This window comes from Alosa alosa, chromosome 22, assembly GCF_017589495.1.
Source record: "Alosa alosa isolate M-15738 ecotype Scorff River chromosome 22, AALO_Geno_1.1, whole genome shotgun sequence".
NCBI lineage: Eukaryota > Metazoa > Chordata > Actinopteri > Clupeiformes > Clupeidae > Alosa > Alosa alosa.
The window spans coordinates 11873963-11885897 of record NC_063210.1 but is presented as its reverse complement, the minus strand read 5'-3'; the positions used below and the strand labels follow the sequence as shown (position 1 = coordinate 11885897).

Sequence of the window (11935 nt, the reverse complement as noted above, 5' to 3'; positions counted from 1 at the left end):
ATTAACTGAATTTGGGTAAAAATGTCAATATGGTATAACCACAAAAACATGAACCAAATAATTACACTTGCTGAAAAAAAAAAGTGAAATTCTCTCCAAAATCCCTTCTAAAATAATCTGGCATGATCTTGCACAACAACTTTTCAATGTTCAATAGAAGTAATGAAATCCCATTGTTCTGAATGTTTTAATTAATATGGGGAATCATGTCTGTAACCACCATTTAAGGAGCCATTTTGTAAGTACTATTATGTGACAGGATCATGTGACAGAAAATTATGTCAGAGAAGGACCCTTGAAGACCCACACTGCTATGAGTCAAGGTTAGTAACAAAATAGTGTTTTAGGCCATGGTCAGGTAAGCTTAGGTTACATGTTAAATGGTATGACCTCTTGAAAATATTGATAAATCATAATAATCATAAAATATTGAATTTAATGTAAAAACTGTGTTTGAATATTCACATAAAGGTCAAGTGTGTACATAGTTGTCCATAATAATGCCTGCAAATTTTGCTTTTAAGTAGAAATGTCAAATGGTGTAACCGATTGGAGAAGCGATAGGGGGAGACGAAGCACACACCAAACGACCCAGAAAGTGTTGTAGAACCATCACAACGACTCTCAACCTGTATAATTAAGGTAATTTTTGCTAAACTTGTTGCATAGGGCTTCTTTAAACCAATGAGAATGACATCTGTCATTCCCTTTAACAGCAAGCAGTGCAACTTCAAACACCGCATCGGTATTTTGATAGTCAGCAAAGCACTTGAAGGAATCTGCTTGCATGCAAGACCGTATGAAACAGGTATTACACTAAACCATGCTTTTCTAAAACCTAGCAGAGTATAGGCTTCACACATCTGCACTCATCTGTTATTTGAACGCATAGGCAAAGTGAAACTAACTTCATCATGGTGTCATAGTCAACGACGGTCTGGTTCCCTCTTCACTGGGCCTCAGAGGGACTAATTAAGCCATTATCCTCTTGGATGCGGACTTTATACTCCACCCACTCTGCAAAGTCCAGCAGAGTCGGGATGGGTGTGCAAAGGTTTGTTGACAAAATGCTTAAAGCGCGCTTGCTTGTCATGAAGCAGCTTGGACAGCGTGACACGTGTGACCCACACTCAAAGTCTGTTCTTCCCTCATTCCCCAGCTGGTCCAACATTCCCACAAGGGCTCTCACCTTCAGAGCAAACAGGCGGAACCCTGTGTTGTCCCCACTTCTGACTGGTGGTTCCACCAGCACTTCATTGATGTGCTGCAGGGCCAGTTTGTGAGGCTGTCATACAGCTCTCCATCGTAAGGGGTACCTACTACCTACTGTAGCTATATGTGGTTTCAGTGGACAGGATGCTGTCTGCAGTGCCAACCTCAAGCAGGCAAACTGGCAGGGATCGTCCTCATTGAAGTAGGGTATGTGATGCTTTGGTCCACAGTAAGTGACCTCTTGACGAGGAGGCGAGTGTGGCTGGCTCTTGTGCCTCTTGCCTCCCATCTCCAGGACTCCAGATCGGCCATCTGTTGAGTGGTGATGTTTGAAGCTGATGTACTGTAGCGTGAGGTGGGATGTACGGTGTCATGTAATGATGATGCTAGAGTGGTGAGTCCTACATTTTGCCAGTTCACTTTGGGAGTTTAAATAGGCTATTTGGTAGCCTACTAGAGTTATTCTTTGTGACTATGCTGTTTGTTCGTTTTCCTTGCTGTACTGTAATGTAGCCAGGCTACAGTTGCAGCATAGGCCTATAGGCTAACGTATAGCGTCGCAAGCTAGGTGGCTACAACCTAGTTAAAATACACAACTGAAACAAAAGCAAGTCACAAACTCAGTATCTCCATATTTATGTTTTATTTACAGTAGGTTATGTACAAAAACAAATAGAAACCGACTGTATTGCCCACTGTATTGCTTATACAGCAAACTATTTATTAATTTCTGATTGGACGAAAGGCATTCCAGGTCATCACAAGTTGTGGTATCTCAGCAAATCCCCGCTCGGGTGCTGTTAAATAAATTTTCTGGGGTTCACATCCCAGAACATTTAACCTGTAAATGCTTAAGGGAAATGTCACCACAATTTCTCCACTGCCACTACACATTTAAAATCAGAATAATTTGTACTATAAATCTGACTTATGATGTAAGTGTGAAGAATATGAAGAATGAAGAATAGACACACGGACAGACAGAGATGGTTCACTTTTATATACAGTACTTTTAATTTGAAATGAAGACTATTAATATTACCGTAATAAAAAATGATGATAATTTCAATATGCTTACAACTTCTAGTCATACAGTACTTTTTTACACTGTTTGAAAGAGGGACTGCAGGGTAACACATTACAGCCCCACAAACAGTGTAAAGAAAAATTGAAAAAAAAAAACAGTGTTGTTTGCAGTGGATAGTTTATGGTAATACAGAATGCTGTTGTAGTATTGGATTTTTTGCAAAAAAACTTGCAGTAAATGTTTGTGTAGTGTCTCACAAACCAATTTGATGGCTATTTGTTAAACATATCCCATTGAAGTCAGGAGACCCAGCAGCATGATGACAACCTCTGGTACCAAGACCACCACTGAGGGGAACAGACAAGAAGACAAGAACACAAGAGATATAAAAAACAAACACAAGAGATAACATTACACCAAATGTTTACTTTATTGATTCCTAGCATGGGAACCTGATGAATCTAAGAGCTCATTACATTTGTTCTGCCAGATCTGTCTAAACCCTCTCTCATTGAAACCAATTTCAAAAACTGGCCACTTTTCCAATATAGGGCGGAAATTATAGTGACAGAGAGTAGCACCTTTGGGGCACTTTTGTAGCCTAAGCCTACAAAACCAAATCCCTAAAAATGTAACTTCTGATGTCACTCCTTGGAAAATCAAACAGTAACTGACAGGGCCCAGAACAATTTAATTCTAAATTAGACATGTGTCTGATGTCAATAGTTTGGTCTGTTGTTTGTTGTAACAGGGTGATAGTTTGCTGGTTCTTACTTGAACTTGTTGTTTGACAGCTGGTCCACTGATTTGGACCCCTCACAGCTCCAGAGAGTGATGTGACACTGATATTGTAGGTCCGAGAAGGCTCAAGTCCAGCTATCTTAACATCTGTTCTCCTTACTAAATGAGACCCTATACCCATCACATTCACCTCTGCTTCAGTCCAGAGACCAAATGGTTCCTCCCACTTCAAAAACACAGAATGGTTTCTGCTTTCACAGGACAAACTGGTCACTGTTGCTGGAACTGTAGAGATGAACAATAACAGATTAAAGACATTTCAGCACTAGCAGTATCACTTTTATTGTATATATATCAACCTTTAATATTGTAATAGATAGATAGATAGATGTCTTTCACTCAATTCATCAATTAATTAATCAATTATAACATGTATAATATAAACATGTATACACATAGGCTATTCAAATTGGTTGTACTCTTGGTGTGCATCAAGAATTGTGAATGTTGTGAATGTTCTAAATCAAAGACTAGTAAATAGTAATCAAAGACTAGTAAAGTAACAAACTCACCTAATGTTACACTGTGTGAACATTGTAAAAGTTGTTCTTCATCTAACTGATAATAGAGCGACACATTGTAAGTAGCCCCAGGGTAAAGGTTAGAGAAGGACACTTTATTTCTCCTCACAGTGCCAGTCACATCACCATCACTCCCATTATGAGCTGTTGCCATGGAGAACAGCCCTAAAACCTCTGCCTCAATGGTGGAGTTGCTGACGTTCCACCGTGAGGCAGCACAGTTGATTTCTTTGATACAAGAAAAAAAAGTGTTTTTAATTGTACAAATTTGAATAGATTAGAAACAAAATCCATCTATTCATATTTTTAAGATAAAAGTTCAAAATGATGTGCTGGTCAGAATGTTAAGAGGTTGACTGGGTAATATAGGCCTAGACAAAAATAAAATGAGCACAAAAAGCTGTTCCGTATTTTATATTGTTGATATTTCTAAGTAAATTACACTTCTCCCTGCCATCTTCCTGAAACACTGTGTTAATCAGTTGTAATTATTTACATCTATGTCCTTTACTTTCCCTCAGTCTACACCAAATAATTTGACTACCATGAAACTGAACTGTGGCTTTTAGAAAGGACATGACTTTGCAGGAGAATCTGCTGTGTTTTTGCCAAGTGACCATATGTGTTACATAGATTTGAATCAGGAGGGTACTTACTTGTAACAACTGAGAATTTATATCCTGTGCTGCTCACTCCCTCAAACACAGTGAAGAGAGTGAAAGAGTATTTTATCCCAGCACAGAGAGGCGAGACTGTGTGTTTCATTGTGGTCCCTGCATCTGATCCAGTGATGCTGGTCTTTGCACCATTGCTGTCTCTCAGTATGTAATTGTAGTTCCTGTTGTTGTTGACTTTGGTCCACTCCAGCTCCAGCTGAGTCTCAGAGCGGGTGATCACATTTACCTGAGTAACATCAAGGGGAACTAAAGGGGGCAGGGAGGGAAATTATCAACATTAAGAAAATAGTGTTTAAGCGTAATTTTGGAGCGATTTCAACTCTTTCACCATGACAATGAGTCGAACACACCCTCATGCTCAAAATAGCACCATACTTTTGCAGTAGTATTAATAGGGCCCCTAAACATAAAATGAAGCATCAATAACTTAGCAAGTCTACTGGGAGTTTATTAAAAAAGACTGTTTTACAAGTCGGTAGCCTACCTTATGGTCGCCTCCATCTGGGGAAAGTCCATACAAATCAATTACCAAATGCAACGGAGTTCAGTTCAATGAGGAAAGTTTGTGAATGTATAATTCACAAACTATTATTACCTGATATTTGACCAAACTGCCAAAAACAGCAAAGTATACAGCATTTCTGGAACTAAGCTTCTATGGACTCCTTCCTTTTGCATTACATTCAGTAATCAACTAATAAACAGACTTTCCCAATCTCCACAACATGGAGGTGACCGAAGGCGGTAGGTAAGTCTTGTAAAACAGTATTTTTAAATAAACTCCCGGTACACTTACTAAGTTATTGATGCTTCGTTTTATGTGTAGGGGCCCTATTCATACTACTGCAGAAGTATGGTGCTATTTTTAGCATGATAAGTGGTTAAAAATGTTCCTTTGGATTTGTTTGGCAGCCTGCCCCAAGCACTTCCACTGTTAGCCTTTTGGCTGGAGGTGCTGAAGCCGGTCAAACCCGATACTCCTTTGGTCAATGTAATTTAGCTCTTGAAGGTGTTTGACTAGCCTGGCACCGCCCTCCTACCAGGGGCGGAGTGGGGCACTAAAGTCCACTGGGAAAATTCTGACGGCACCGCCTCCATTCCCCCCCAACACACACACACATCAATAGCACAAACAAAATATATGTCAATTTAAAATACTAATAGGCTACGTCAAACCCGACGGGACCCGCAGGTTCGGGCCGGATTCGGGTCGAAAATATAAGGAAATGACTCGGGTCGGGTCGGACCTCGGGCTTAATCTTTTCCGCTCAGTGAAAAAAAAACATTTATTAATCATCGTTGCTGTTTACCGTAAAGAAAGTCTGGTTGCTGCGTGCAACGTGCATCATGGAGAGGGGCAGGGGCAGACCTGACACCGCTGCGTGCACGCCTTTAGCCTGGATAAGAAGATGGAGTTGGTGAAAAGTAAACTTGCCGCAGGTGAATTCACCGTCGCTACTACAGGAGTGGGAAAATCAGAGGTCTGGAAAGTGTTTGGAGTGGTGCTGGATTTTGATGGAAATTCTACAGGTTATGTGCAATGCTCAAAATGCAAGGTGCTGATGAAATATGTGACCCTGCAAGGCGAAACCAGTCGCTTTGGTAAAATTTACAAAATTAAGTTATTGTGCTCACATGAACGGCCATAAACTAAGCTTTACAACGACATGTAGCCTATATCGAGGGTGTTGCAAAAAGCATCGCTAAGATAACCGCATCCAAAGTTCGCATGGTTCTTCCATCACCATAGCCTACGCCAGAAGAGGAGAAAATCACCGTTTTAAGTAAATTGTCACGCTAATGTATTGAATCTTCACCTAAATAAAGTCAGGGTTTAACAGTCAAAACGTATGTTTTACGTCGGGCCGCGGGCTGGGTTCGGGCAGATAATTCATGTTGATGTGTCGGGTTACATCGGTTCCGGGCTTTAAAAGCCACGGGCCGGGTCGGGTCGGGTTGTAATTTTCAGGCCTGTTGAAAACTCTAGGCTACGTATAGACTACATTTGGAGAAAGGAACTATGGATAGTGCTAATGCAACAAGCCAATCAACGACAAACCAGGCACTTTCAAAAAATGTGTAAGGAACTAGATATTTAAGTGCAGTATAAAAACAGCTTTGTGGGTGGATGGAAATGTCAAGCATCATGCAAGGACATATCTGGGTAGGCCTATCATAGCGCTCCAATAGTTGCCTGTACATTTAAAAAAGGCCTAGCCTACAGACAATGTCAACCTAATAACACAGGTAATTAAATAATTGAAAAACCAGGCACTTTGAATAGGTTTGTAGAGAACGATTAAAGTAGGCATATATAGGCTTATATAGACAGTTCCAACGAGTTCCACAAACCATTTATCAGCCTGAGTGGCCCACTAATTAGTCACACTCCTCGGCCGACCGACCAGGAAAACTCCCGATCGTCCTGATTGCCACTCCGCCCTTGCCTCCTACGTACTTCCGCTCAATTTTCATTTCCCTTTAGTACGTCGTCTGGGTCTGCGGTATATTCATGGATTTTCTCCTGCAAAAATCTGCAGGTCCAATCAGCAAACAGAGGGAGTGGCTGAGAACGATGACATTGAGGTCATGCGCTAGTTTGAGCCAGACATACGTCACGACCAAACGTTAGCGACTGGTTATGGCAGATCCAGAGTGGCTCTGGGCAGATCCAATAGTTTTAAACTAAACAGAGTACTCACCTTCAAGAAAGTTAACGCTTGGAAAGTGGCCAGACTCTCTGTACATTATGAAATGTACGAGAGTCTGGTAGGACCAGGCTAGTGTTTGACTTGTTGTCATGGTGAAATAGACCCTGGGTTGAAATCACTCCAGAATTACGCTTCAATCAATCATAAACTGAACATTTCCGCTGTTGGAGATTGGAGATAATGTTAGTGGTGTGAAACTGAATAAAGAGGGAACTTACCCGTAACTTCTGAAAACTGAAATCCTGTGCTTCTCACTCCCTCAAACAGAGTGAAGAGAGTGAAAGAGTATTTTGTCCCAGTAGAGAGGGATGAGACTGTGTGTTTCACTGTGGTCCCTGCATCTGATCCAGTGATTCTGGTCTCTGCTCCATTGCTGACTCTCAGTATGTAAGTATAATTATTGTTGTTGTTGACTTTGGTCCACTCCAGCTTTAGCTGAGTCTCAGAGCGTGTGACAACATTTACCTGAGTAACATCAGAGTGACCTAAAGGGGGGTGGCGACAACAGCCAGAAACACAGAGAAGTCGATTGTCAGGTCATGGCAAAAGAGAGATTTAAAGAGAAACTATGCCGTTTTGCCAATTTCTTCGCTCGTTTCTCTGCAGAGCTCCCCCTACAGCTTCAGAGTATCGTTTTTTCACTTTTTTTCACAGTTTGGCTGGTCCTGCACGGTATTGCAGTAATATCAATGAGCAAATATAGCTGCAAGCAGCAATGAGGGGCCTAAGCAGATGGCCGGAGTAACCATGGCAATGAAATGCTGTTAGCTCAATGCTGCAATCAGACGTATGGCCATAAGCTGTCAAAGCAAGTTTCACGTCTAGCACGTCAAAAGTTACAAGGCAAAATGCATTTTTGCTAATTGCAGTGACCCTAGAGGTCAAAGGTCTCAAAATTTCTTCGGCATTCACCTGATGGGGTCATGAGTCCATGTACCAAGTTTGGTTTTGATACATGCAACGATTGCTGAGATATGAGCTCACTTCCTGTTTGGCGGCTTCGCCACAAATTTCGATTGGATGTGACGGGCGAACGCTTCTATTGATGTGACAAGTTGCCCTCAGTTGACCTAAGGACCTTTCACAGTATTACCAGACACCACTAGTACAATTTAATTCTAAGCACAGCAGCAGCTACAGGCCAAAAGGCATGTTTGTGAATTACAGCGCCCCCTAGAGGTCAAAGGTCACCAAATTTATTGAGAGTCCTCCTGATGGGGTCATGAGTCAATGTACCAAGTTTGGTTTTGATACATGCAAGGGTTGCTGAGATATGAGCTCACTTCCTGTTTGGCAGCTTCGCCGCAATTTTTTTGATTGGCTTTTACGGGCGAACGGTAATACTTCCGAAGACAAAAAATAGATAACTTTTGTGAGGCTTGGTCTGAAGATGATCTGTGTAAAATTTGGTGGGAATCAGAGAAAGTATGTGACCCCTGATACATTTTAAGTGTTTTTGATGAAATCCAAAATGGCGGAAAATCCATCATGGCAGAAAATGACGTCATAGGGTGCGTTGAACTCGGCTTGGTCCAGGGATTCCAACAATACCTGACTTTTGAAAATCGGACCAACAGGTCAAAAGTTATGTGCATGAACGCACGTCCAACTTTGGCCTGTTGGTGGCGCTAGAGGGTTCGAGTTGCCGACATGAAACTTGGTGACATGAATCATGGGACCGTCCCCAATCAGTGTGCCAAATTTCCCAACTTTTTACCATACGGTTCTATGGGCTGCCATAGACTCCCATTGCATATAATAAATATAGCTGCAAGCAGCAATGAGGGGGCCAAGCCGAATAGGCCGGAGTAGCCACGGCGACAAGATAGAACTCAGCAGACACTCACGATCAACACTTTCAACAAGTGTCACATCAAACATAACTGATTTTGTAGGGCTGAAAAAGGGCTGAGTATTGCCACCGCCACCGCCTCCGCCAGCCAGCCCCCCCACCTAATCACCCCTGCCCGTCCCACCCCGTCCCGCCCTACCACGCACGCATTAGAATGAACTGGATGGAACATGTTGTCATCAGTTTCACATCCAAAAATAAAAGATTGATAAAACACATCGCAACTACAGATCAAAATGCAATATTGCTAATTGCAGCACCCCCTACAGGTCAAAGGTCAACACATTTTTGGAGCGTCCTCCTAATGGGGCCCTGAACCTATGTAGCAAGTTTGGTTATGATACATGGCAGGGTTGCTGAGATATGAGCTCACTTCCTGTTTGGCGGCTTTGCCGCAAGTTTCGATTGGCTGTTACAGCCGAATGCTACTGTCAATCGTTCCAAAAAGCGATGCACTGATAAGGCATGGTCTGAAGATGTTCTCTGCCAATTTTGGTGAGGATCCGCTGAAATTTGTGACCTGCGAAAATTTGTACGTGTTTTTGATTAAATCCAATATGGCGGCCGAATCAATTACGATGACATCACAAGTTGGCTTGGGTCAGCCTAAGGACCTCCAACAGTATTACCAGACACCACTAGTGCGTTTTAATTCTAAGCACAACTGCTGCAACAGGCCAAAAGGCATGTTTCTTAATTACAGCTCCCCCTAGAGGTCAAAGGTCACCAGATGTCTTGAGCGTCCCCCTGATTGGGTCCTGAGTCCATGGACTAAGTTTGGTTATGATAGGTGAACGGGTTGCTGAGATATGAGCTCACTTCCTGTTTGGCGGCTTCACCACCAATTTCGATTGGCTGCTACGGGCAAACGCTTCCGTCAATTGTTATGGAAATCAAAGCACTGATAAGGCATGGTCTGAAGATGGTCTGTGCCAATTTTGGTGAGGATCCGATGAAATTTGTGACCTAGGGAAATTTGATAGTGGTTTTGATTAAATCCAATATGGCGGCCAAATCAATTATGTTAATGTCATGAATTGCCATCTGTCGACATAAGGATCTTCCACAGTAATGGGAATTAACAGCAGCTACAGTCCAAAAGGCATGTTACTGATTTACAGCGCCCCCTAGAGATCAAAGGTCACCACATTTCTAGAGCGTCCTCCTGATGGGGTCATGAGTCCATATACCAAGTTTGGATTTGATGACTGTAAGGGTTGCTGAGATATGAGCTCACTTCCTGTTTGGCAGCTTCACCGCAAATTTTGATTGGCTGTTACGGGCGAATGGTAATACTTCCGAAGACGAAAAGTGATAACTTTTGTGAGGCTTGGTCTGAAGATGATCTGTGTAAAATTTGGTGGGAATCAGAGAAAGTATGTGACCCCTGATACATTTTAAGTGTTTTTGATGAAATCCAAAATGGCGGAAAATCCATCATGGCAGAAGTGCAGAAAATACGGTATATATTTTTTACGACAGTCCTCAATCGTCAGTCTGCCGTTTCCTCTTTCCCTGTTCCTCTGACAACGGTTTACTCACTTTCTGCTTCTTTTTGCTGGCTCTGCCATGACAAATGTCTGAGAAACTCCATCACTACCTTGTTGTAGCCGGTGCATGGCGTGTATGTGTGTAGTGCAATAAAGCAATTTGTTACATCGCGAGGCTGCAAGACTTTCTGTCTCTGAGGCCGTCGGCCTGCAGGCCCAAAGTTGCAAGGGTGGTTTTTCTGCTCACAGGCGCTAGGGGGAAGTGAGATGGCCACCATTCAACCCGAAAAAAGTCATATAACCATTCCAATGACTCTGAAGCTGTTCAGTTAACGTAAATTTAGCTAAAAAACCTGCATAGTTCCCCTTTAAAATGAACAGAGACAACAGGAGGGATACAAGGGAAATACAGCAAAGATGGGATATGTGATGTATGATGTACTACATAGGAACTGAACATGAGGGAACATGCCTGTTACTGCTGAGAAGGTGCGTCCTGTGCTTCTCACTCCATCAAAACAGTGAAGAGAGTGAAAGAGTAGTTTGTTCCAGCAGAGATGAGACTGTGTGTTTCACTGTGGTTCCTGCATCTGATCCAGCGATGTCAACCTCTGCTCCATTGCTGTCTCTCAGTATGTAATTGTAGTTATTGTCGTTGTTGACTTTGCTCCATTCCAGCTGTAGGTGGGTCTCAGAGCGGTGACCACATTTACCTGAGTAACATCGGAGGGAACTGAATGGGGATAGCAGACATGAATTTACTTAGATGAGTTGATGGTCACACCAAGAGAGATATTTGCATTTAGATTGCAGAATGTAGAAGACATTTTGGATTAAAAACAACATAAATATTAAGGAATCGAAAATGGAGGAGTTTGTTTAGATTAACGACAGTGATGAGTGGTACAAACTACAATTTACCAAATCCATATGCCGTAAAAACTTGATTGATACTTCAGGTTTTTATTTGATCAATCGCAAACGCAACCTGCTTTTATTTGGGACAGTTAACTATAAGTGCCAGGCCTTCAATTCCTTTCACACAAAACCTTTGATCGGCAAAGATGGAAAATGTGATGTATTTCATTGAAAGTGAACATGAGGGAACATGCCTGTTACTGCTGAGAAGGTAAATCCTGTGCTGCTCACTCCCTCAAACACAGTGAAGAGAGTGAAAGAGTAGTTTGTTCCAGCAGAGAGAGATGCAACTGTGTGTTTCACTGTGGTCCCTGCATCTGATCCAGTGATGTTTGTCTCTGCTCCATTGCTGACTCTCAGTATGTAATTGTAGTTATTGTCGTTGTTGACTTTGGTCCATTCCAGCTCTAGGTGAGTCTCAGAGAGGGTTGCCACATTTGCCTGAGCAACATCAGGGGGAACTAAAGAGGCAGGGAGGGCAATTATCAACATTAGGAAATTAGTGTTAACGATCATCGATCATAAAATGAACAATTCCTTTGTTTCTATACAGAGATGATGTCAGTGAGGTGAAATTGGGTCAGGAGGGAACTCACTTGTAATCTCTGAGAATGTATACCCTGTGCTTCTCACTCCCTCAAACACAGTGAAGAGAGTGAATGAGTACTTTGTCCCAGCAGAGAGAGACGAGACTGTGTGTTTCACTCTGGTCTCCTCATCTAATCC

At 42.2% G+C, this 11935-nt stretch overlaps 1 protein-coding gene across 1 annotated transcript; it reads right to left on the bottom strand.

The window, feature by feature from the left end:
- Positions 1–1840: 1840 nt before the first annotated feature.
- LOC125287269 lies at positions 1841–7427 on the bottom strand. Its single transcript, XM_048232848.1, has 5 exons — positions 7168–7427; positions 4218–4484; positions 3553–3789; positions 3014–3265; positions 1841–2586 (listed from the first exon to the last, which is right to left on the bottom strand). The coding sequence occupies exons 2-5, from the start codon at positions 4324–4326 to the stop codon at positions 2519–2521; spliced, it is 666 nt and encodes a 221-aa protein (XP_048088805.1). The 5' UTR covers positions 4327–4484; positions 7168–7427; the 3' UTR covers positions 1841–2518.
- Positions 7428–11935: the final 4508 nt, after the last annotated feature.